Source organism: Prionailurus viverrinus, chromosome D3 (genome assembly GCF_022837055.1).
Source record: "Prionailurus viverrinus isolate Anna chromosome D3, UM_Priviv_1.0, whole genome shotgun sequence".
NCBI classification, from domain to species: Eukaryota; Metazoa; Chordata; class Mammalia; order Carnivora; family Felidae; genus Prionailurus; species Prionailurus viverrinus.
In genome coordinates, this window is record NC_062572.1 from 91,237,677 (window position 1) to 91,263,524 (window position 25,848).

At 45.2% G+C, this 25,848-nt stretch overlaps 1 protein-coding gene and 1 long non-coding RNA gene across 2 annotated transcripts in view; one reads left to right on the forward strand and one right to left on the reverse strand.

Moving 5' to 3' along the window:
- The window catches only part of LOC125149154 (cytochrome b5), a 38,201-nt gene extending 19,553 nt beyond the window's left edge, over nt 1-18,648 (reverse strand). Inside the window, exon 1 of the mRNA XM_047827895.1 lies at nt 18,373-18,648. Coding sequence (XP_047683851.1) covers nt 18,373-18,501 — 129 coding nt within the window. The 5' untranslated portion in view covers nt 18,502-18,648. The remainder of the gene's footprint in view (nt 1-18,372) is intronic.
- On the forward strand, nt 5,029-17,071 carry LOC125149155 (uncharacterized). Its single transcript, XR_007145824.1, has 3 exons — nt 5,029-5,226; nt 16,215-16,411; nt 16,941-17,071. It is a non-coding gene; the product is annotated as an uncharacterized LOC125149155 (long non-coding RNA).
- Nucleotides 18,649-25,848: the final 7,200 nt, after the last annotated feature.

Sequence of the window (25,848 nt, forward strand, 5' to 3'; positions counted from 1 at the left end):
ACAGAGAGAGACAGAGCATGAAAGGGGGAGGGGCAGAGAGAGAGGGAGTCACAGAATCGGAAACAGGCTCCAGGCTCTGAGCCATCAGCCCAGAGCCCGACGCGGGGCTCGAACTCACGGACCACGAGATCGTGACCTGGCTGAAGTCGGACGCTTAACCGACTGCGCCACCCAGGCGCCCCTCTGCAGCCGTTTTTACAGTTCCTTGGATTCTCCTCCCAGAAAATTAAGATGGGTACAAATTATATTTTTGGGATTATTTTTGCTAGTGCTATCCCCCCCTTAATAAAAACAATTTCATAAATGAGACAGTCTTAGGCTTGATACAAAATAACATTTTTGCTTAGTCTTTGACCTTAACTCCTAGAATTCCTACTTGTTAGTCAGTCTGGAAAAAGAAACCGTAAAATTTTGTGCTCAAAAGTTAGGTCTTCTTCACAGGACAGGAAAACCTTGTGTTCTTGTAAATAAAACCAGGGATGGCTTCTCATCAAGTTCATGGCTCCAGCCACCAAACTGGTCCTCCTCTCCCCAACCCCTCCCCATTCTTACCCATCTTCTGTACCACTGCTAGAATGTTCATCCTCAAATACCAACCGTTTCGTGTATCCCGCTCCAAAGTCTACAGTGGTGAATTTCTGCAGGCAAATCAAATGCCTTTTGAATATCTCAACAAAGAAAGCCTCAACACCTGCCCAGCACAGGGGTGTCCTCAGCTACATGAGCACGCGTGGGGCCAAAGCGGCTCACTGTGTCTCTCTCTTCCCCCCACTACATTTAAACTTTTCACTGGGAGACAGCCACCCAGAATAGAGATTTCACCCAGCCTCCCCTGCAGTTAGTTGTGTTATGCCATGTGATTACATTCTGGCTGATGGAGTAGAAGTGGAAGTGTCAGCACCACCTTCTAGAGGTCTTCTCTTTAGAATAGTGTGTCGCTTTGCCCTTTCTCTTCATCCTGCTGTCTGGAATGGGAATGCTACCTTTGAACTGGCAGATGAGAACCAGACCCCTATGGACGGCCCAGAAATACACCAGAGGTATAGTGCTGAGGGCTTGATGGAACACAGCCAGCCCACTAGGCCTGGACTGCAAAGCTTGCTTCTTTATGACAGATGAATAAATTTCTTATTTAAGCACAGTTATTTGGAGTTCTTGTTTTTTTTTTAACTTTTTTTAATGTTCATTATTTTGAGAGAGAGAGAGAGAGAGAGAGAGAGAGAGAGAGAGAGAGACAGATGTGAGTGGGGGAGGGACAGAGAGAGAGGGAGACACAGAATCTGAAGCAGGCTCCAGCCACTGAGCCGTCAGCACAGAGCCCGATGCAGGGCTCGAACTCATGGACTGCGAGATCATGACCTGAGCAGAAGTCTGATGCTTAACTGACTGAGTCACCCAGGGGCCCCTGGAGATCATCTGAGATTAATTCTAACCACTACATCCATCATTTTGTCAATACCACGTGCCAGGCACTAAAGTCCTAAAGCATATAAAAGATGTGAATAAACATTATTCCCAGTGTCTAGAAACGTAAAACCAAGTTAGGACAATGATCTTCACATACGGTAAACAATTAGAGCAATATTAAGAGATTAACAATATTAACTGTTGACTGAACAAAGAAGTCTGGAAAAGCAGGGGTTGTTAAAAAATAATCTAGGCAAGAGTTAGAATTTGGATAAACGGTGGATAAAGATGAATAAGTTTAACAAGAGTATGATTCCCAATGAACGCTTACTGGCTGAAATGTGCATGGCAGGCTTGGGTCTGTGAAGAGATCATTGTGAATAAAGCAAAACGTAAGGCCGTGTGATGGCTCATTTTGTGTGTCAGCCTGACTCGGTCAAGGGATGCCCGGAGTAAACGGTATTTCTGGGTGTGTCTGAGAGGGTGTTTCTGGAGGAGATGAGCATTCATATCAGCGGACTAGAGTAGGCTGCCCTCCTAATATGGGGGTGGATCATCCATCCACGGAGGGCTTGAACAAAACAAAAAACGGGAAGGAGGAATCTGCCCCTTTCTTCCACCTCACGGATTGGGCTGAGCCAGGTCATCTCATCTTGGGCCGTCAGACGTGGGCCTTTCCAGCCTCCCGCTCCCCTCAATCCGTTAATAGCTCCAGCGTTCATAATAAAGCTCTCTCAGCTCCCTGAAAGTCCTGCCATCCTCCACCCTATCGGTGAGCCTGGCATCAAAAGCATAAAACTGAGCTGAAGATCTGGACTCAAAAAAGTAGACTGAAGGTTAAAATCTCAGAAGTGCAAGTCGGAAAGAACCTTCAGAGACTCCACATCTTGAGATTCACAGATGAGGACACCAGAACCCAGAGAAAGGAAGCCCAGCATTACACTGACAGATCGTGGAGGAGGCGGGACCAGGACCCTGGTGTCTGACTTGTAGTTCAGTCTTCCCCCGCTCTTTTTTGAACATGCCAATTAAATGACCGTCTTTATGTTTCTGATCAGAGTGACCTTAGGTAAGATACCCTTAAAAATAAAGTTTCTCCATAAATTTCTGTTTAGGGAAGTTAGGGGAAAATCTCTCTCACTTTTTCTAGACCCCAAGAGATTCTGTTACCTGCTCCGACTTCTTGGGTTACCAACTAAGAAAGATTCACCAGACACAAACACCCTTCTATCACGGGGTTCTACCCGGTGTGAGGTTATCCCCTATTAAAAAAAACTCAGGAGGGTACACGGATCTGCACTACTGAACCACAACGTGTCAGGTCAAAGTCATTCCCTCTGAGAGCTTGCTTAAACAAGCAAAACAAAGGCCATCAACAAAAAAACCCTTTCCACTTAAATGTAATGTTATGTGGCCCCAAAGTCCACCAGTTCTAAAGTTTCAAATAGGATCTTCCAATGCAAACACTCAACACTGCCAAAAAAAAAAAAAAAAAAAAAAAAAGGTCAAATAAACATATTGTCCATAAACAATGACTAGGCAAAAATATTTATTTAAAGAGGTTATCTTTAATAATCTTAAAGCTCTTAATAGTTAAGTCAAAAATGAAAACAATTCAAAGGAGTTTGGAACATAAACAATTTATACAAGATTTAGAAAAAAGAGCCCAACCATATGTTTTCTATAATTTCTGGACAGTTTTTCTGCACCGCCTAGGGGCTCTCACTGAATTCTCAAAGCCCAGGGACCAGAGGCTTACAGCATCATCTGAATTATTTCTCCTGGTTTCCCTCGAAGATCATGGGATGGAACTTAAAACCAGGCCTATCCCTGTGTTCTCCCGCTAGCCTGAGACCCATCCTACTCACTCAAACATCTGCCAAGTGTCATGCCAAGTTCTGTCGCTTCCAAGATGGGTAAACGATGGCCCCCATCCTCAGGGAGCTACAGTCTAAGTGAGCAAACAGACATGTCAACAAATAGTAGCTAAGCACAGTAAGCACCTGCTACCGTTGCTAACGGCACAGCAGGTGGTGGGATCCCCTCCCAGGAGCTGGAGGCCAACAAGGGTGCTAGGTAAGGAGGGATGCGGGAAGGTGGCCTGCGAAGAAGGTTCAGGAGCTGTTCTGCAAGGGCCCCACGGAGGGACGCTCTATGCAAAGGAAACACAAGGGCATCCTGGAGGGACTGCAGGCACTAAAATAACCCGATTTCACCTGTACAAAGATGCCCCGTTTGATAGTTTTTTCACTTGTTTTTGTTATTGGATTGGGGGAGGCAATTAGAAGAATTAAGCACATATCACCTCCCATATCACTTATCAAAATGCAAAATGAGACCCCTCTTCAGTCCCTGCAAGCCCCTTAACCTTCGTGACACCTCCCTGACCACCTCCGTGGGCTCCAACATCCACCTTCTTACACTCCTCAGGTCCCCATGTCACGGTCAGTATTCTAGAAGTTGTGATTTGTACCCCAGCTTTCACAGTTTCTGTGTCTGGGCAGTACTGTCACCCGCACAAGGTCCAGCTTTGCCACATCTTAGTGACGTGACCCAGGAAGGTGCCAGATCCTTCTGAGCCTCCATTTCCACATCACACATACCTTCCCAGGAGAGCAAACAATACAAGGAGAAGAATGCCCGGCATGTAACAGGTGGACACAGAGAAGCTTGTCCAGGACGTAGCATGGTACCCGGCCCCCGTAAACTGCTGAAGGCCAGTTTGCAAACCCAGAAGACCCCCAGCTCTTTCTACCCAGCCCTTCACCTTCAAGAGATTTCTGCGGATTAAATCACAGATGTGCTAAGCCTCACTGTCCGAAGCCATACAACCAAATGACAAGAGTTAACAGAAGCCACATGTTGCAAGGACAATGAACATTGCCTACATGAAAGCATTCTAAAGGTCGTGAAGATGAGGACAGATAGGTGGTGCAGCTGTGAGCCTGCGATTATCCCACAGAATGCTGGGAAAACTTCCTCTCCTTGAAGAAAGAGAATGCCCTGTGGCCAATACTTTTCATTCTACCGTCACTAAACTCTCAGCAGTAGAATAAAGCAAGTATGTTAACTACAGACAGAGCTAATCCTTGGATCTCTGAAAGGATCCTAAGTCCCTGATTCTGAGGTGAGACCTCGGGGTAGAGGGAAGGGACAGGTCATGGAGCAAGGGAAAAGAGCAGGGGACAGTGAGGCCAGGAGAGGAGTTGGAACAGCTCCCATGTGGCCCTCATGAGAATAAGCACAGTATGAACCTCGCGCCCCATATGGCCCTCATGAGACTAAGCACAGTCACCAAACTTGAGGGCCCAGGGGCAGGCGGGCTGTGATCTAAGAGGCCGTTACTCAGTCTACGGTCTGTGACCCACCTCGGGTTAGAAGAGCCCAATGAGGCGATGACAGGACAGCCTGCATCGAGAATGGGGGGCAGGAGAGGAGAGCTGATGGAGGCACCAGTTAGTTCTGTGTTTTCTCATTTTCTCCCTCAAATCCTTGGCCTGGTTTTCCTTTCACGGCTAGTGTTAAGAATGACTTTGGCTCAAGCGGTATCTGAGGGCAAGACAGAAATAAAACAAGCTGCCAGGACAGTATCCAAGCCAGCCCCATAGCCGCTCTGCTGTATTTTCTAATATTTTACACTTACAAACTTTTAATTATTCATCCAATAAATACTTGTTGAGTCCTTTCTACTGTTGTCAGCATTGTTCTGGTTGCTGGGAAACATCAGAGAATAAGGCAGAAAAATACATGCTCCTCTGTATGCTGGAAAAACGTGTGCTACTAGACTCACGGAGCCCACATCCTAGCAGAGGGAGGCAGGTAAGCGAGACGTACAGTGAGGAAATTATACAGCTTGTCAGAAGGTGATGCAGCACGATGGGGTTAGGGGGGCAGGGGTGGAGGCGGACTTCCACTTTTAAATGGGGGGCAGGTCAAGACAAGCCTTATTGAGAAGGCAAACGGGTGAGCCGCGCAGGTTATTTGCAGGAGTAAATTCCAGCACAAGGCACTTAAGGTGAGAGGGGTCGCGGCATGTCCACGGAAGAACAGGGGCATCAGTACACCTGGCGTGGGACAGGACGGGAAGAAGACAGCAGCACGAAAGAGCAGAGACAGAACCTGGCACCGAGTGACGTGGGACCTTGTAGCCATCAAGCAGACTCTGGCTTCACCCATGAAAGAGACGGCGAGCCACCGAAGGTATTTTCTAACTGTATCGAAATACTTGTCCACAAGCAGCTGTGAAAACAGCACAGAGAGGTGCCACGAACCCATCCCCCGGACTTCCCCAGTGATGACACCTTATAGGCCTACAGAGCACTGTCAAAACCTAGGCTTCCTGGCAGAACACAGTCCACCAGACCGACTCCCAGGGAGCCGCTGCGGGCACTCGTGTGGTCCGGTGTGCCAGCATCCGGCCTGCAGCGCTGGGCCACGTGTCCATTCATGTAAGGCAGAATGGCTCTATCATCACAAAGGGTCCCCCCTGCCCGTCTGGTCACCCCCATAACTTATCGGTTCCTCGCTCTGTAATCAGGTCATTTTGAGAAGGTCCCGTAAATAGAACTGCCCCATAGGCAATCTTCTGAGACGGTCTTTTTCCACTTAGCGCACTGCCCTTGAGACCTGCTCAGGTTGCTCTGTTCCCTCTCCAGTGCGGAGTCATGTTCTACTCCACGCATGGAGCCTAGCTCACCAAAGAACACTGAAGTTGCTTCCAGTTAGGCGCTATTTCACATAAAGCTACTAGTCAATAGCCATTTTGTATCAATTTTCCAATAGTTGACCGTTGTGAACTGCGAATTATTCACCTCATGAACGCCAAGTCCTCCTACACACCAGCATTGTTCTAGTTGCTGAGACTTATACACAGGCTTTCATGCGGACACAGTTTTCATCTCTTTAGGACAAATGCCTAGGAGTGTGATCTCTGGGTCATATGATAAGTGTACGTTTAACTATTTGTTTTTTATTATTTTATTATTGAGAGACAGAGAGAGCGAGCGGGGGAAGGGCAGAGAGTGAGGGAGAGAGAGAATCCCAAGCAGGCTCTGCACCGTCAGCACAAAGCCCCACGTGGGGCTCAAACTCACAAACCGTGAGATCGCGACCTGGGCCGAAACCAAGAATCAGACACTTAACCGACTGAGCCACCCAGGCGCCCCTACGTTCAACTTCTTGAAAACAAGTTGAGCTCCAGAGTGTGCCAGTGTGCATTCTCAGAAGCAATTCCCACTGGAGTCAATACTGCCCCATCCTCACCGGCATTTGGGTCACCAGTATTTTTTTTATCGCAGCCCTTCTAACAGGTTTCTGGTAGTATCTCACCGTGGTTTTAACTCGCATTTTCCTAGGGGCTAATGACGATGGACGACTTTTCGTGTGTTTATTTGCTATCCATCTATCTGTCTTTTTGGAAGAAACGTCTATTCAAGTCTTTTGCCTTGGATTGCTTCCTTATTGTTGAATTTAGAGAATTCTTTATACATTCTGGATCTAAGTCCCTTGTCAGATATGAAATTAGAAAAAATTTTCTGCCAGTCAGTGGCTTGTCATTTCATTCACTTAACAAGGTCTTTTAAAGAACAAATATTCTTCACTTTCATCAAGTCCCATTTATCCATTTGCTCCTGTTTGGACCACACTTGCACCATCATGTCTAAGAACCGTGCCTAAGTCTCTTCAAAATCTTTTACACTTTACATTTAGATCTATGATCTATATTTGGGTTATTTTTTTTTTTAATCAAGTGTGAGATTTAAGGCAGGATTTATTTTTCAACTACTGACGTCCAATTGTTCCAAAACCATTTCTTGAAAAGGCTGTCCTTCCCCCATCAAATTGCTTTTGTATCTTTGTCAAACCTCAGTTGAAAGTATGTGCATGGGTCCCTCTCTGGGTTCTCTACTCTGTTCCACTGATCTACTTATGTATATCTCTTTGCCAGGACCGCACTTTGATGGCTGTAGCCACAACTTCAGTCTTAAATAGGGTGGTATTATTAGCCATGGAAGGGTTTACACAGGAAAGTGACGTGCTCTGACTTAACATTTTAAAAGGTCACTCTAGCGGCACCTGGGTGGCTCGGTCAGTTGAGCACCCGACTTGGGCTCAGGTCATGATCTCTCAGTTCATGAGTTTGAGCCCTGTGTCGGGCTCTGTGCTGACAGCTCAGAGCCTGGAGCCTGCTTCGGATTCTGTGTCTCCCTCTCTCTCTGCCCCTCCCCCACTCACACACTGTTTCTCTCTCTCTCTCTCTCAAAATAATAAAAACATAATCAAATTAATTAATAAACGGTCACTCTACTATCGTGAGAGTAAGTTGTCCCAGCAAGGGACACCAGGCAAGGGGCAGTGGAGACAGACGAGGGAGATAGCAGAAGAGGTGGGAAAAATCGGTCAAAACCTGACTACATCATAAAAGTGGAGCCCACAGAATGTCCTGCTGGACTCACACAGGGTGTGACATGAGAGGAGGGTCAGACGTGACCTCCAGGCTCTTGACCTGAGCCAATGGACAGAATGGTCATGGAACGAAGTGGCTAAGAGTGACAATGGAGCCAGTTTTAGGAGGGAAGGTCAGCTCAGTTTTCTTTATGTCAGGTGTCAGGAGCCCAGAAGCTTAGTGGGCATCTAAGTGGAGATATGAAGCAGGCCGGGAATAGGAGAATCCCCACATCTAGGTGAGAGGTCTTTTTGCCCTGGAGGTAAAAATTCACAAGCTGCCAGCACGTTTCAAGTCAGGACACTGAATGAGGAGGCTCAGTTCAACACTGGGCGTGCGGGCACTCCCACCCTGAGGTCAGAGGGGACACAGAGAGCGGGGCGAGGCAGGTGGGAGGAAAACCAGGAGAGAAGGGGCACCGGAGCCACGTGCAAAAAGCGTCTCCAAGAGAGGGGGACATCTGGTCACGGGGTGCAGGTGAATCGAGCAGAGGAGAGTTGCAAACGGACATCACTGGAGACCTTAGCAAGAACAGTTCTGGAAAACTGTTTAAAAGAGAAGAACGAAGACGAACTGGGGACAGCAGGCCTAACAACCCTTTCAGAAGGTTCTACTAAGCAAGGGAGCGAAAACAAGGAGGGCCAGGAGGGGAGCAGAGTCAAGACAGGCTGTGGGAATGTGTTTTAGGACAGCAGCAGTATCAGCATGCGTGACGGCCCAGGAGAACCACCCAGTGGGCCGGGGGTTGAGGAGAGGGCTTGTTAAGGCAGAAGAAAGAGCAGCAGGCAGCTGAAGAGGGAAGTGGGGTCATTAGCTCTGGGCAGGACCATGCCGCGAACCCCCGGCTTTGACTCTCCGCTTTCTTCTCCTCACTTCCTAGGCGTGGTGCTCAGGGCCATTCTTACACTCCACGCTCTGAGGCTATGTCATAATCTGAACGGTCTTAATAAAAACTCACCAGTTCCTAAATGTTAAGCTTCCGGGACAGAATTCCAGGCAAACATCTGTGGACCAAGAAAGGTCCACAGCATAATAAAACTAGTATGTACCATTTGTATGGAAAGAGAAAAAAGAAAAAAGAAGATAGTAGAGAGAATGGGTCTGTGTTCCTCCATCAGGCTCTCTTCCTCCACCCACTTAAGGAATATTTACTGAGCACTTACTATGTGCCAGGATGAGATGGACAGGGGCCCTGCTGTCTGCTGGGAAGGGCTGTAAACAAGCAAACAAGAAAAACAGCAGATACCGACTGAAGTATTCACAGAGAAGCACAGCCAGGTGAGAGGACAGAAGATTCCCCATCCTGGGAAAAGATACTGAGCTGCGATCTCAAGAGGACAGTGATCAAGGGAATACACACCACGCAGAGGGGAAGCCATACACAGTTTATAGCAGAAACAAGCCTGACTTTTCTGAGACACAGAGAGAGCCTGAGCGAGGGGTGGAGGGCAGGGGGATAGTGTTACCAGCTGAGGTGGGGGCCAGATCATGCAGACCTTATTAAACCAGGACACAGAGATGCAATTTTATTGTAAAGGCCACAGAAAGCCATTGAAAAGAATTCAACAGAGAAATGGCAATCTATTTACACAACACGAAGCTTTTGATTTTCTTGTAGAAATGACATCCTCTAATATAATAACAACATACGTTCCTCAAACGGAAAACTCAAAGCAACCACCAATTTGGTGAAAGCAGTAAAATCCCGGGGGCTACATGAGGATGTGCTCTGAGACTCTGGCCAATTCTGCAGCCGTGTGACAGCTGCAACCGTAAAGGCCTAAGACCAAAGGGAAGCGGCAAGAAAGAGGGAGACCTTCCCGGGGCGGGGGGCCTCCTGTGGCTGAGACACTAAGTGGAAGGGTGACACAGGCAGACAAGGCAAGGCAGGGTGTCACCTACAGCTCCAAGGACAAGGACCCATGATCAGCCAGGGGGTCGGAAGGGGCAAGGGGGGATTAGCTGAACCCATGCAGGGATTTTATCAGAGTAGTAACCTCATCAGATTTCCATTCAGAACAACCCCTCCCAGGGCACTTACTTAAGAGGCCTTTCCAAAACGACCTTTAACCTCTTCATATTGTTAACATAATGTAAACAGCAGTCTCTTCCTTAAACACAAGGACGGGGGGGGGGGGGGGGGGGGGGGGGGGGGGGGAACACGGGAGACATGGATTTGTAAGACCATCCAGGTGTCATCTGTGTTAGGAACAGAGTCACCTCCTGCAAGAAACCGGAACGGCTGCCTGTTTCCTTCACCTTCTGGAAGGCAACATAGTAAAATGCCAAAAGACGGAAAGAAAGGCACATTTTTGCCCTTTGACCTTCCAAGAGTTTTCCTTTTTTGTTCAATATTTCCATTCCCAACTACCCTCTACTTTCTCCCTGGTTCCCACAGATCTCCAGACACCGGGTGGAAATCTCAAAGCAAATACAGCAACTGGGTCCCAAATGGATGCCTCTAGTCTTCTAAAGCTCTCCCAGTTACCTTAGGCCCCAGGCCCTGGTCGGGGAGTTAGCTGAAGAACGTGGGCTGGGAAGTCCTGCAACCTGGACTTAAATCCTGGCTTTGTCCTCACTGGCCTTGTGATTGGACCAAGACACTGACTCCGCCAGCCACATTTCTCTAATCTTTAAAAGGAGAGGGGTGCCTGGGTGGCTCAGTGGGTCGAGCGTCTGACCTCGGCTCAGGTCATGATCTCGCAGTTCATCAGTTCGAGCCCCGCGTCAGGCTCTGTGCTGACAACTCAGAACCTGGAGCCTGCTTCGGATTCTGTGGCTCCCTCTCTTTCTGCCACTCCCTCGCTTGCACTCTATCTCTTTCTCAAAAATAAATAAACATTTAAAAAATTAAGAAGGAGAATACCACCACCAACCCGGGAGGATCATCTTGAGCATTGTAAGTGCAAATGTGAAGGAGGGCTCTGTGCACAAAAAGCACTCAGGAGACTCTCTAGCACATGCTCCGTGCTAATCAACGTTCAGTAAGTGTCCACGGCTGTCCCTTTTACCTTAGCCCACTGGGATTTCTACCAGGGGAGGGAGTAGGAAAGACATTTAGGAAACACTTTCTGAAGAAGGAAAGAGAGGAAAGCGCGCTGGGTATATTTTGTGTCCAATTTTCGGCAGAGCTGTGCAAGACTCCGCAAACAGCCTGTTCATGATAAGCAACAGCAGGCACCACGAAAAGAACACTCCCTCGGCCTTTACTGCCAAAGTGCAACAGGTGGCCACCCCTAGAAAGTCAGTACAGAAGACCCCGGACGGAGCCCGAAGCCATTAATGCCGCCCTCCTCCTCCTCCTCCTCCCCCGGCACGCACTGGGCATCCCGCCCCTCCCCATCAGCAGGGCCAGCTCAGCGCCATCCTGGACACAGCTCTGGGCATGCAAAAAAGTGACTTCTTGCTGTCATCCGTGAGATGTCAGCTGCCACTAACCAGAGGTCGATTACCAACAGGCTGAGACCAAATTCTACTCACCCTGAGGGAGCAGAGTCCCACATCTTGAACTCACTCTCCTGGTCCCCACACAGGGCTTAGTAAAAGACACAAGCAGCCAGTTAAGAAATACACACGCCAAGTTCAAAGGTAACAGGGAATGGGGCGCCTGGGTGGCTCAGTCGCTTGAGCGTCCGACTCTGGCTCAGGTCATGATCTCGCGGTTTGTGAGTTCAAGCCCCACGTCGGGCTCTGTGCCGACAGCTCGGAGCCTGGAGCCTGCTTGGGATTCTGTGTCTCCCTCTCTCTACCCCTCTTCCGCTTGTGCTCTGTCTCTGTCCCTCAAAGATGAATGAATGTAAAAAAAAAAAAAAATTAAAATCAAAGGTCACGGAAAAGCAGCGCACTTCATAAAGACACAGAGAAGGGCGGTGAGCCACGGCTACTGAAATGCTCCTTTAGCCCGCTGCTACCTCCGGCCACTTTCCTCGGGGCTTCAACATGCACTAGTGCTGGAAACACCAGGAGAAACGAGGTGCTACTCGGAACAGCTGCATTTCTAAGAAAATGCACACGCGAAAGGGGAAAAAAGCATTTCCAGACATGACCCCTTCTGAGAAAAATACACACCCAAATCATACAGGAAAGGAGGAGGGGAATCTTCCCGGGGAAGGAGCAAAGTCTGCCCGGTGTGTAAGCCCTGGTTGTGGCCACGAGGGTGATCACCACGGGCACCTCGGGAAGATGCAACCAGACGTGGAAAGCGTGCAACTCTTCACCCGGCAATCCCACTTATAAACACTTACGTGGACAACAAGATGTACGAGAAGAGAGGATTGCTTACGTGTGTTCTAGGACACGTTTCGGTAAGACGGAAACAACCAGAAAGTAGGACTTGCTGAAGTTGAATGGTGCCCTCCACACGCAGGGGGATGGGGACAGATTACAAAACAGCCTACAGAGTATTCTATCATTCGTGTGAAACAAATCCACGTACAAGGGTGGGTGTGCACACAGCTCGCGGGGACAACGTTCACCAAGACGTTCACAGGGGTCACCTCGGGGACTGGGACTCTGGGCAGTTTTGATTTTTCCCTTGCTCTTTTCCACACTGTCCAATTCCTTTAGTAATCATGTGTTCTTTTCCCCCAAAAGCAATAAAGTCATACTTTTTTTTAATTTTTTTTTTCAACGTTTATTTATTTTTGGGACAGAGAGAGACAGAGCATGAACGGGGGAGGGGCAGAGAGAGAGGGAGACACAGAATCGGAAACAGGCTCCAGGCTCCGAGCCATCAGCCCAGAGCCCAACGCGGGGCTCGAACTCGCGGACCGCGAGATCGTGACCTGGCTGAAGTCGGACGCTCAACTGACTGCGCCACCCAGGCGCCCCGTGCAATAAAGTCATACTTTTAACAGCTCCAGAAAAGAGATGATATCCCACCAGGCCTAGCACATATTTCTAAAAAAATTATAGTTCAAGTGCATTATTTGTACTTTGGCCCATTTTTGCTTTTCACATTATACTTTGATATATGTGCCTACTCCAGAAATATTGGACCTTCCACACAACAAAAAATAATTATAATGCTTAACTTATAAGAAAACTTTATCCTAGTCAAAATACTTACTTTTCCAAGTGTTTTCACACATACTCTAATGTTCACAAACCTGATGCAGAAGACAGAATGTTCCCCATTTAAGAATAAAGAAATGATGTAGGGAATTTACCTGACTCATCCCAAATCAGGTCTTGTTTTCTTAACCCCCATCCAACACTTCCTATGGATGTCTAGTGGGACCTGGGTTGTTCAGACCCCATTATATTAAAAGGTCTTCACCGGTGGTCTTCTATGGTTTGGGAGGACTTTTGGGATACCAGACAGCTGCACTAAGTAGAAAGGAGCATGATTTGCCCCTTGATTTAGCCAAACTGGCCTGCATAATCTAGTCTCCCTTCCTTTGGAATTTCCATCCACCTTAAAGATAAATAAAAAACAAGAATTAACAAGTGTTGTTCTGTTGTTGTTCTGACTGTTCCAAAATAAAGTAACTCACGGGCACTCTTGAAACCTCTTCTCAAAAGTAGCAAAAAGTTATCACAAAAAAATAGAAAACAACAAATGTAGAAATATAAGAGGCTCTGCGCCCAGACTCACATTCCCCAAGTAGCCTTGTGAGATGTGGCTCTCCACCTGTTTCCCCAAGACGCCCGAGCCACCTTCACCCCTAAGGATCCCCTTACGTTTTCCTCCTAAAGACTTCATATTTTCTAAGTTTTATTTACCAAACTATGTATGTGAAATAATAACATTCCCATTTTATATTCATCCAAGACGTATTTGCAACCACAGTACCAGATTTAGAATATTATCAAAGTCCCTTGAAAAAAGGAAAGGTACTTAGGATTTTAGCCCTCAATATATATCACCCCATATCAAGGGTATATCTTCTGTGTTTCTCAGAATTTCAAGCACTTACACTCTCTTCCTGGGTCCAGGAGAACTGAGGTCCCCCAGGCTCAGAACCACTGATTTCTGCAAAGCAGGTAGCCATGTTCAAAGAAAATAACAAAAAGTAAATCCCTACAACAAAACACAAGTCTCTGAGCAAAAATGAGCCGACAGCTCTGTGAAGCAGAATGCTGTTAAGGAACATCCGTGGCACAGACACAGAGCATCAGCATCCAGGATGACCAGAAAATGGTCTGTAGAAACAAGTCTCCGTTTTGATCCCGTCAAAAAGGGGGCAACGTGACACAAAGACGTTATTCTCTACCACATTTTTCAGGAAGAGACGGATTTCACAAATTAAACATCTATTGACTGGAACCAAAAGCAAGTTGACAGAACTTCATCGATTATCAGATACTTTCTTCTTGCCTCCCACAGCTCCTTCAAAAAAGGAACGCATACTGCCGCCCAAGTCACAGAAAGGGAAAAGCAAACCATTTTCTTTGCCTGGCACCAAATGCCTACGTTTTCACTGCAAATCACTGCCCCTCAAAGTTCTATAATCGTTAGTCCTGCGACTGATGTAATCAGATGACAAAACCCAACTTCACAAATATAAATTCAAAAACTGGAACTCAGGGCTGAGAAACAAACAAAAAAAAAACCTAGTTCAAATGGAGGCAACAAAGCTCATAATTCTGTAGGTCAGCATCAGACAGTTACCAAACACCTCTGCTGTTTAACTTGCCATTAATAATGAGCCCGTCTTCCCTCTCAGGTGTCTACCCTCCTCTTGAACAACAAACCAGTTTTTTAAGGCCATTATTTCAAGAGATAAAGCTTGTTACACAACTTAGAAACTTCACCTGTGCCCTCGAGACTGGAAGGCTAGAATTTGGATAATCCTCTCTCATTTCAACATCACCTGCCAGATTTACACCTTTACCTAAAATCTCCTATTGACACTCAGCGACACAGGATACTACAGAAGAAAAGCCGCCAGCCCACCCTGCCCCAAACTAGTACAGGAGTCTGCGTTTACCCGGGCATGGCCCATACGTCAGCTACTGTGTTTTGTGTTTAACCAGAATTGCTGTTGAATTCCTACAATAACCCTGTGAAGTAGACACTATCATCATCCTCCCATTTCACCTTAAAATCTGAGGCAGGGGGTGGATAGTAGAGCAGTACCCCCTTCCACCCATCACACTACACATTTTCTCAACATGAATGGAGCTATGCATATAAACGTAGGATATTCCGAAAGGAGAAAATACTCATGAAAAGTCTTGCTATCCATATGGATGTGTAAATTCATAGCACAGGGAGATCTCACCCATAATGATGGAAAGTTCCCTTTAGAGTAGGAAGCCCCCTCCCCTTCCAAAATAGTGAAATACCTTTCATACTTAATACGTAAATTAGGGAAAGCGGAACATTCTTTAATTAGCAAACAAAGGCTTCCTGAAATCCTGGAACTTTTTAAATGATGGAAGAAAGGGGGCAGGGCAAGGAAGGAAGAGACAGATATCCTGGTCTCCTTTCTATGTCAAAAGAAGGTAGGAGAGGGGCGCCTGGGTGGCTCAGTCAGTTGGGTGTCCGACTTTGGCTCAGGTCATGATCCCACAGCTCGTGGGTTCGAGCCCCACGTCGGGCTCTGTGCTGACAGCTCAGAGCCTAGAGCCTGCTTCAGATTCTGTGACTCTCCCTCTCTCCGCCCCTCCCATGCTCATGCTCTGTTTCTCTCTGTCTCTTAGTAGTAAATAAACGTTAAAAAAAATTAAAAAAAAAAAAAAAAGAAGAAGGTAGGAGATCAACAGCACTGGCCTAATAAAATGATGGAAACAGGAGGGATCTACGAAGAATAACACCTGGCAAAGTGTCCTGCGGAAGCTCTCTGAATGAGAGGAATTGTGTTCAAGATGCAGGAAGCTGGGGCGCCTGGGTGGCTCAGTCGGTTGAGAGACTGACTTCGGCTCAGGTCATGATCTCACGGTTTGTGAGTTCGAGCCCCGCGTCGGGCTCTGTGCTGGCCGCTCGGAGCCTGGAGCCTGCTTCTGATTCTGTGTCTCCCTCTCTCTCTGCCCCTCCCTCACTCATGCTCTGTCTCTCTCTGTCTCAGAAAGAAATAAACATTAAAAAAAAATTAAAAAAAAAAAAGACGCAGGAAGCAACAGGCAGGGATCCCAGAATGGGGTATCACCCCAGAGACGCCCGCCATCCTGCCACTGTGTCCAACTTCAAAATGTGAGCCACCTTCCTTGGCTACCTTGATCCAGACCCCGCTCTGTGGGCCTATCTCATCCTTTCCAGCCTGCCACTGTGGACTTCAGGTCCTGTTACAGAGCCTAAGGCCCCCCCGGGGTCCACTCCTTGCTGAACTAGACTCAAGTCACCCCAGCTTTTTCCTGTGCTACTCCTGTTTCTGCCAACGGAAGCTTCTGGAAACAAAATGATGTCTCTTCTTCTCAGGTTGTAGTCTTCTGAGAGAGATGTACCTCTAAGAGTCCAGAAGATATTGAACTTACTGGTCAAAAGCAAGAGCATAACTACTAGAGAGCAGCGGGGCTCCAAACTCAGGTCACAGGCTACAATGGGGAGCATTTTACCAGGTGTCAATTGAGAAAAGAAACCGGAACCACCATATACTCGTTTTCATTTACTGCACCGTAAGTAACTTTTACTTATCTCACTGTGTTAGTTATCCAGTAAGAGTGATAAACAGACATTCTCAGGCCACTTCGAGAGAGAGTACTGAAAGCAGAGAAATCATGGAATTGGCCGCCGGCTAACTTACCCACCCAACAGCTTGTGCACGTCTCTTACAAGTTAGAAAATTTTGTGCAATGTCCTCTTTCCTGCCTCACCAGAATGAAATGTAAGTGGTTTAAAGTTTAATACTCTTCACCTTCTTATGACCTCCTAAGAATTTACCCTTAAAGTTATCCAGAATACATTTTATGACAGTGATTCTCCACTGGGACGGATTTGGGAGCATTTGGCAACAATACCGGAGACATTTTGGTGGTCACAACTGGGGCAGGGAGTGCTGACGAGGGGAGGTGGGGAGGAGTGGGCAGGCCAGGGAAGCCACCTGTACAACACAATGTACAGGACCGAGCCGCCCAAAATAGGAAAAAGAAAAAATCCTTCAAAAAATATCCCATTACTCTTTCCGAAATGTTCTTTTTTTTACAGACAGAAGCAAAGAAAGCACACGCTGAATCGTAAAACTCTTGAATTACACACATACCATGGGAGAGGAACAAGGAATAGTTGCAAGCAGACCTTTGGCATCAATTAGCCCTGACTTTATGCTGCAGCAAACATGCCCGGGCTCAGTGGAAGGGGCAGATCAGATCTGCCTCCCCACTCTAAACCACTCCTAAATCGGGGCGCTATTTTATCTTCTGGCACGGCACCAAATGGCGATTTAGGAGCAAAATGTCTTATTAATAAATATCAGCTTCAACTCTTTTCAAAAGTTTAAAATATCTTTTCTGCAAAAGTCCTCTGATGTAAATTGTGATCCAGCTAAGACCAGGCCTCTATTTTCATTTTCCCCTCCAACTATATAAAAATGCCCGGCACTAAACATTCTCTGGGCAGGGGGAGAGAAAGGAGGGGGAGTGTTGCGTTCAGATTTATGATTCAAACTCCCGCACAGTGACAAAAACAAATCCAGAGGTAGCAAAGAAAAGCGTCTTAGAATTTGCCGCAAAACTTATAACCTAATGCAAAGAATCTTATCAAAGGAATGTTTTCTTTTACGTTAGGCAAACTTATTTTATAACTTCCAAAGCTAAGGATCAAGTCCCACTGGCAGTTTTCACTACCCTATCCTTCTTCCTTCCTTCTTCACCAAAGTCTCCCACAGGCCGCGGGTTGACTTCCTAGTTCCCGGAGTCCAGCACTACCTCGCTGTAAAGTCCTCTCTGGATGCGGTTAACAATCACCGCGCTCCCTCCTGGGGAACAGGGTGGGCATGGACCGTGGGGGAGGGGGGGCCCGGGGACAGCGGTGCGGACCACACCCCGACCTCTGAATTCAGGGTCCTCTCTTGTGGGATCCCACTGTTCTCAGGATGGGTGCTATCCAACCGGCCTCTCTCTACTGGAAATCCACTCCCGGAATAACAGAAATAGGACGATCCCTGTCTGCGATGGAGACCCCGTTTATGCAAACTCATAAAAGGGTCCCTTCAAAATCCTTCCGCAGCTGCGCCCTCTCCTAGGGAAACAGCTCCAGACCGATTTCGCTTCCCGCTAAGTGCTAAGTGGTGCTCTCCTCCGCACCCGCGAAGGGAGGCAGTTTCTGCCCGAAGTGGGCACGCCGCGGGCTGCTACAACGGCTCGCCGGCGGCGACGCTGGCCGAAGCACCGCGGAACGCTCCCGAGTGTGCGCGCACAGGTGCGCAGACTCCGGGGGCGCGCTCCCAGGTGTGGACGCACAGGTATGCACACGCAGACGTGCAGAAGCGAGGAACGCTCAGGTGTGCAGAGCCGGGTGCACACACCGGCGAGCACACTCCACACTGCTGCCCGCGTCAACCCCGCCGCGCCGCGAACGACAGACCGGTCGCCGCACGGAAACCCCAAACCCCAGGCGGCGTCACGCCTCACCAACTCACCTCCTCCAAAAACTTGGTCAAATCGTACACCTTGTGGTGCAGGATCAACCAGGTGCTCTTGCTGTGGTTGTGCTTCTGGATCTCTTCCAGGGTGTAGTACTTGACGGTCTGGTCCGACTGCTCGGCCATTTCGGAACGCGGTGGGCCTCAGGCCGTGCAGACACCAGCCGAGCCTGGCGAAGTGGGGCGCGCGTCTCAGCTAGCTGGGCCCGGGACATTCCCGGAGCCCCGGCCCAGCGCCCAGAGTGGGGCGGCCCGCGCCGCGGAGGGGGCGATGGCGCACGGCCTCCGATGACTGGACAGAATTCCCGTCACTCAATGGGCCCGCCCTCGGCCGACAACCTCCGCCAACCCGAGAGCGCACCCGCCCAGCGCGCGGGTGTTGACTGGCTGCAGAAGGTTCCCTTCCCAAACGCTGTAGCTGGAGCGCGCTGAGGGCGTGGCCAGTGAGGCGGGCCGCGCGGCGGGGTGGGGCGGGGCTTCCCGTGCGTTTGCGCAGAAGGCAGCGGGACGAGGGGCGGACAGCGCGGGAGAGAGAGAGAGTAGGAGGCGCCCGGCGGGAGCGGGGACGGGGGCAGCAGTGCGCGGGAAGAACCGGCCCCGCTGGGTGGCCGTCGGAGGAGGGTCAGCCAGGACCAGCGCACTGCGCATCACTGCGACTTCGCACTCGTATCAGATCAGCCAGTCTTGGCTGTCACTGTATAACAAAGGCTCTCCGCAGCGAGTCTGTTAACTATTAAACTGTTAACTAGCCTCGGGGACTTAAAAACACACAGTGCCATCACTCCGCCTCAGCAAGCAGTGTGCTGGCCAGAACCGTCGCTCTGTAATTTTGCTTGACACTCTCCGCTCCCCAGGCTTGCCCATTTCTCACAGGGGAAAAAAAAAAGGGGAAATGATTTGTTCTGTACAAAGCAAAAAGTCCTAATTATTCCTAAAGCTCTGAAGCACTTCTCCGCTTCAGGTAGGCGAGTACCTGCACGAATGCCCTGTCTTGTCTCAACAGTATATTGGTTACATAAATCCTAAAGGATCCATAGCACTTGGAATGGACTCTGGAATACCAACTCCCTAGCTGAGCACTCCTAGTAAGATTTACAAACGTTTGATTAAAAAAAAAGGGGGGGGGGGACTTGAAATCCCAGCCTGTGATAAAGTAATCCGACATTTATTAAGGCCCTTTTCAGCATTAATAGTTCATTCCAAAAAGACCTACACAAGTTACACATCCAGGTCATGGTTCTAGGGACTCAACACAGCTCTTCCACATTAGAGCCTCATAAATGTGAGTTCCCTTCCCCCTGCTTACCTCCTCCATAGGAATGCATGGCCATGGAGAAGGAAACACTTTTCCAAACATTCCAAACATTCTTTAGCCTTTACATATGACAGAATACATTGGATTTCATATATTGAACCATCCTTGCATCTCTGGAATAAACCCCACTTGTTTACTGCTAAATTATACTTTGTTAAAGAGGTTTTGAATCTGTGTTTATGAGAGATATTGGTGTGTAGTTTTCTTTCATGCATTGTATTTGTCTGGTTTGGGTATCAGAGTAATAGTGGCTTCACAGAATGACTTATTCCTTTTTTCCCATTTTTTCTGGAAGAGATTGTGTGGAATTGGTCTTATTGTTCTTTAAAAGTTTGGTAGAATTCTCCAGCGAAACCATATGGGCTTGCAAATTTCTTTTTCGGAAGGTTTTAATTCATGAATTTAATTTCCGTAACAGTTCCAGGACTATTCAAATGATCTATTTCAGACTGGGTGACTTGTGGTGGTTTATACTTTTTGAGGAATTGATCCATTTCACCTAAATTGTCAAATCTATGTGTGTTGTTGTTCATAATAGTCCCTTACTATCCTTTTAATGTCTACAGGGTTTATATTGATATCCTGTTTAATTCCTGATACTAGTAATTTGTGACTTCTCTCATTTTTTTGTTGTCAGCCTTACTAGAGGTTTGTCAGTCTTGCTGATCTTTTCAAAGAGCCAGCTTTTTGTCTCTGATTTTCTCTATTTTTCTTTTTTCAATTTCATTAATTTCTGTTCTTTATTATTCCTTCTGCTTGCTTTGTGTTTGTTTTCCCTTTTTTTTTTCTAGTTGCTCCAGGGCAAGAGTTTAAATTATTGATCTGAGATGTTTTCTCTTTTCAAATGTATACATTTAGTGTTATACCTTTCCTATACACTTTAAAAATAGTAAACCAGATTATACTAACAGATTCCCTAACAGTTCTCAAAACTGCTGATTCTCCCCATGACTTCTAGCAGAGCAATGAGCCTCTTGAGGTCATGGCTACATCTGTAATACAACGTCAATACTGTTCCAGATTTCAGTCCCAGTTCCAACTCCAGAAGTGGTTAAAAACAAAACTTCAGCTATAGTGATCTGGATCCTGCCCCTGGTTGAGTGACTTATCAGATACATAACTGTTCAGTTGATCCATGAGCTAGTCAGTTAACTGTTCTAAGCCACGACTTGTAAAAAGCTTAGCACAAGGTTTGGCATATAGAAATCAATCAATAGATTTTTAGCTAGTGCTATGATTATTACTCAACAAGACTTCTTTGTTCTAAAACACAGGTATGAGGAAACATTTTATCTGGCAGGTACTCCAAAGTGAAGTAAATCTAGGCAAATTTGCAAACAAACCTGAGAAACTGAAGGAACACAAACATTCACACACTCCTCCTGACTTCCCCTGGCAAAGACATTTTTGTAAACATTTACAAAAGCCAAATCCACTCCTAAATTTCCTCAGGTAAAAATACACCATAAAAAGCAGTCAGTCTTCTTCCACTGTAGGGCAAAAATAAGCAATCCTGATTATATTTTTAATTTTCTAATTCTTTCTGTCACTCGTGCATAAAATGTGCTTGAACAGCCTTTTCCTACCCATTGATAATTATATTTGTCATTATATAGGTATAACCATAGAGAGCTGGTTCCCTCAAACAAATGGACACTTCAGCAAAGATGGAATCCCAATACAAATACAATATCTACACAGATAATTTGCATTATTTCCAGGTCTTTTTTTTTCTTCAAATTTTTATTTAAATTCTAGTTAGTTAACATATAGTGTAATATTGTTTTCAGGAGTAGGATTTAGTGATTCACCACTCACCTAAAACACCCAGTGCTCATCACAACCAGTAGCCTCCTTAATGCCCATCACCCGTTTTGCGCTCCCCCCCCCCACCTGCTTCCCTTCATCAACCCTCAGGTTGTTCTCTATCGTAAAGAGACTCTTATGGTGTGTTTCCCTCTTTTTCTCCCCCTTCCCATATGTTCATCTGTTTTGTTTCTTAAATTCCACATATGAGTGAAATCATACTATATTTGTATTTCTCTAACTTATTTCGCTCAGCATGATACATTCTAGCTCCATCCACTTTGTTGCAAATGACAAGATTTCATTCCTTTTGATGGCCGAGCAATACTCCATTGTGTATACACATCTTCTTTATCCATTCATCAGTCCATGGACATTTGGGCTCTTTGCATAGTTTGACTATTGTTGATAATGCTGCTATAAACATTGGGGTACATGTTACCCCTCCAAATATGTATTTTTGTATCTTTTGGGTAAATACCTAGTAGTGCAATTGCTGGGTCATAGGGTAGTTCTACTTTTAACTTTTTGAGGAACCTCCATACTGTTTTCCAGAGTGGCTGCACCAGTTTGCATTCCCACCAACAGTGCAAAGAGGGTTCCTCTTTCTCTGCATCCTTGCCAACGCTTGTTTGTGTTGTTAATTTTAGCCATTCTGACAGGTGTGAGGTGGTATCTCATCTTGACTTTGATTTGTATTTCCCTGATGAGTGATGTTGACATTGTTTTCATATGTCTGGTTAGCCATCTAGATGTCTTCTTTGGAAAAATGTCTACTCGTGTTCTTCCCATTTCTTAACTGGATTATTTGTTTTTAGGGTGTTGAGTTTGATAAATTCTTTTTAGGTTTTGGATAGTAATCCTTTATCAGATGTGCCATTTACAAATATCTTCTCCCATTCAATACACTGCCTTTCAGTCTTGTTGATGGTTTCTTTCACTGTGCAGAAGCTTTTTCTCTTGAAGTCCCAATAGGTCATTTTTGCTTTTGTTGCCCTTGCCTCCAGTGACATGTCTAGTAAGAAGTTGCTGCAGCCAAGGTCAAAGAGCCCACCTCTGTTATCCTCTAGAATTTTGATAGTTTTCTGTCTCACAGTTAGGTCTTTCACCCATTTTGAATTTATTTTTGTGTATGGTATAAAGAAGTAGTCCAGTTTCCTAGCACCACTTGCTGAAGAGACAGTCTTTTTTTCCATTGGGTATTCTCTTCTGCTTTGTTGAAGATTAGTTGACCATACAGTTATGGGTCCATTTCTGGATTTTCTATTCTGTTCTATTGATCTATGTTTCTGGTTTTTGTGCTAATACTATACTGTCTTGACGATAACAGCTTTGTAATGTAGCTTGAAGTACGGAATTCTGATGCCTCCTGCTTTGCTTTTCTTTTTCAGGATTGCTTTGGCTAGTCAGGGTCTTTCATGGTTCCATACAAATTTTAGGATTGTTTGTTCTAGCTCTGAAAAAAATGCTGGTGTTATTTTGACCGGGACTTCATTAATGTGCAGATTGCTTTGGATAGTATAGACATTTTAACAATGTTTGTTCTTCCAATCCGTGTGCATGGTATGTCTTTCCATTTCCTTGTGTCATCTTCAGTTTCTTTCATAAGTGTTCTATAGTTTTCAGCATACAGATCTTTTACCTCTTTGTTAGGTTTCTTGCTAGGTATCTTATGGGTTTTGGTGCAATTGTAAATGGGATTGATTCCTTGATTTATTTTTCTGCTACTTCATTATTGGTATATAGAAATGCAACAGATTTCCATACATTTATTTTATATCCTGTGACTTTGCTGAATATGTGTATTACTTGTAGCAATATTTTGGTGGCATCTTTCAGGTTTTCTATGTAGTATCATGTTGTCTGCAAGTAGTGAAAGTTTGACTTCTTTCTTGCCCACTTGGATGCCTTTTATTTCTTTTTGTTGTCTGATTGCTGAGGCTAAGACTTCCAGTACTATGTTAAATAATAATGGTGAGAGTTTATTTCCCTATCTTCTTCCTGACTGTAGATAAATCTTAGTTTTTCCGCAAGGAGGATATTAGCTGTGAGTCTTTCGTGTATGGCTTTTATGATGTTGAGGTGTGTTCCATCTATCCCTACTTTGTTGAGGATTTTAATCAAGAATTGATGCTGTATTTTGTCAAATGTTTTTCCTGTATCTATTGACAGGATCATATAGTTCTTATCCTTTATTAATGTAGTGTATCACACTGGTTGATTTGCAAATATTGAACCACCCCTGCAGCCCAAGAATAAATCCCACTGATCATGGTGAATAATTATTTTCATGTATATTGCATTCCATTTGCTAATACCTTGTTGAAATTTTTTGCATCCATGTTCATCAGGGATATTGGCCTATAAGTCTCCCTTTTAGTTGGGTCTTTGTCTGGTTTGGGAATCAAGGTAATGCTGGACTCGTAGAATGAGTTTGTAAGTTTTCCTTCCATTTCTATTTTTTTGGAACAGTTTGAGAAGAATTGATATTAACTCTTCTGTAAATGTCTGGTAGAATTACCCTGGGAAGCCATCTGGCTCTGTACTTCTGTTTGGTGGGAGATTTTTGATTACCAAATCAATTTCTTTGCTGGTTATGGGTTTGTTCGAATTATCTATTTCTTCCTGTTTCAGTTTTGGTGGTTTGTACATTTCTAGGAATTTGTCCATTTCTTCCAGATTGCCCAATTTGTTGGCATATAATTTTTCATAATATCCTTACAATTGTTTGTATTTCTATGGTGTTGGTTGTAATCTCTTCCATTCATGACTTTATTCATTTGGGTTCTTTCCCTTTTCTTTTTGATAAGTCTGGCTGGGGGTTATCAATTTTATTAATTCTTTCAAAGAACCAGCTCTTAGTTTCATTGATCTGTTCTACCATTACCTTTGTTTCTATTGTCATTTAATTTCTGTTCTAATCTTTATTATTTTCCTTCTTCTGCTGGCTTTAGGCTTTATTTGCCATTCCTTTGCTAGCTCCTTTAGGTGTTAGGTTAGGTTGTGTATTTGAGACTTTTCTTCCTTCTTGAGGTAAGCCTGTATTGCATTATACTTCCTTTTTAGGTCTGTTTTTGCCTCATTCCTAAGGTTTTGGACAGTTGTGTTTTCATTTCCATTTGCTTTCGTGTACTTTTTAATTCCTTATTTAACTTCCTGGTTAACCCATTCATTCGTTGGTAGGATGTTCTTTAACCTCCATACATTGATGGTCTTTACAAATTTTTTCTTGTGGTTGACTTCAAGTTTCATAGCATTGCGGTCTGAAAGTATGCAAGGTATGATCTCAATCTTTTTGTACTTGTTGAGGGATGATTTATGAACCAATATGTGATATAATCTGGAGAATATTCCATGTGCACTTGAAAAGAATGTGATTCTGCTGCTTGAAGATGAAATACTCTGAATATACCTCCTAAGTGCATCTGGTCCAGTGTGTCATTCAAAGCCATTGTTTCCTTGTTGAATTTCTGTCCATTGCTGTAAGCAGGGTGTTAAAGTCCCCTACTATTATTGATTTATTATCAATGAGTTTATGTTTGTGATTAATTGATTTATATATTTGGTTTCTATCAAGTTAGGGGCATAAATATTTACAATTGTTAGATCTTCTTGATAGACCCCTTAATTATGATGTAATGCCCTTCATCTCTTGTTAGTCTTTGGTTTAAAATCTAGTTTGTCTGATATAAGTATTGCTACTCTGGCTTTCTTTTGACATCCATTAGCATGATAGATGGTTCTCCATCCCTTCACTTTCAATCTGTGGGTGTCTCTAGGTCTAAAATGAGTATCTTCTGGGTAGCATATAGATGGGTCTTGTTTTTGTTATCCATTCTGATACCCTATGTCTTTTGATTGGAGCATTCCATTTACATTCAGAGTGATTATTGATAGATATTAATGTAGTGCCTTGTGTAAAGTTGGTGTTTCTGGTGATGTTCTCTGTTACTTTCTAGTTTTTGTTGTTTTTGGTCCTTTTTTCCCCAAAGAGTCCCCTTTAATATTTCTTGTAAGGCTGGTTTAGTGGTCACAAATTCCTTTAGTTTTTCTTTCTGTTTGTCTGGAAAACTATCCAGGTCTTTTAAGTACTATATTAGCATACGTTAACTTTTTCCTTCAAAAATATCTAAATCTCTAATATGTATAGACTATTTGGTTGATCCCTCAATAATTTCCTATCTATTAACAATAATATCTAAAATTTTCTAAATTTTGTATATTTTTATTCACTTTCAAATAAAGCACCTATGACTGAAGTTGTTTTTATCCATGTATATTTATAATACCAAATGTCAATTGAGAATCTCTGATCAATTGGACTGCAGCAGCAGAAATGAAAAGTAGAGAGC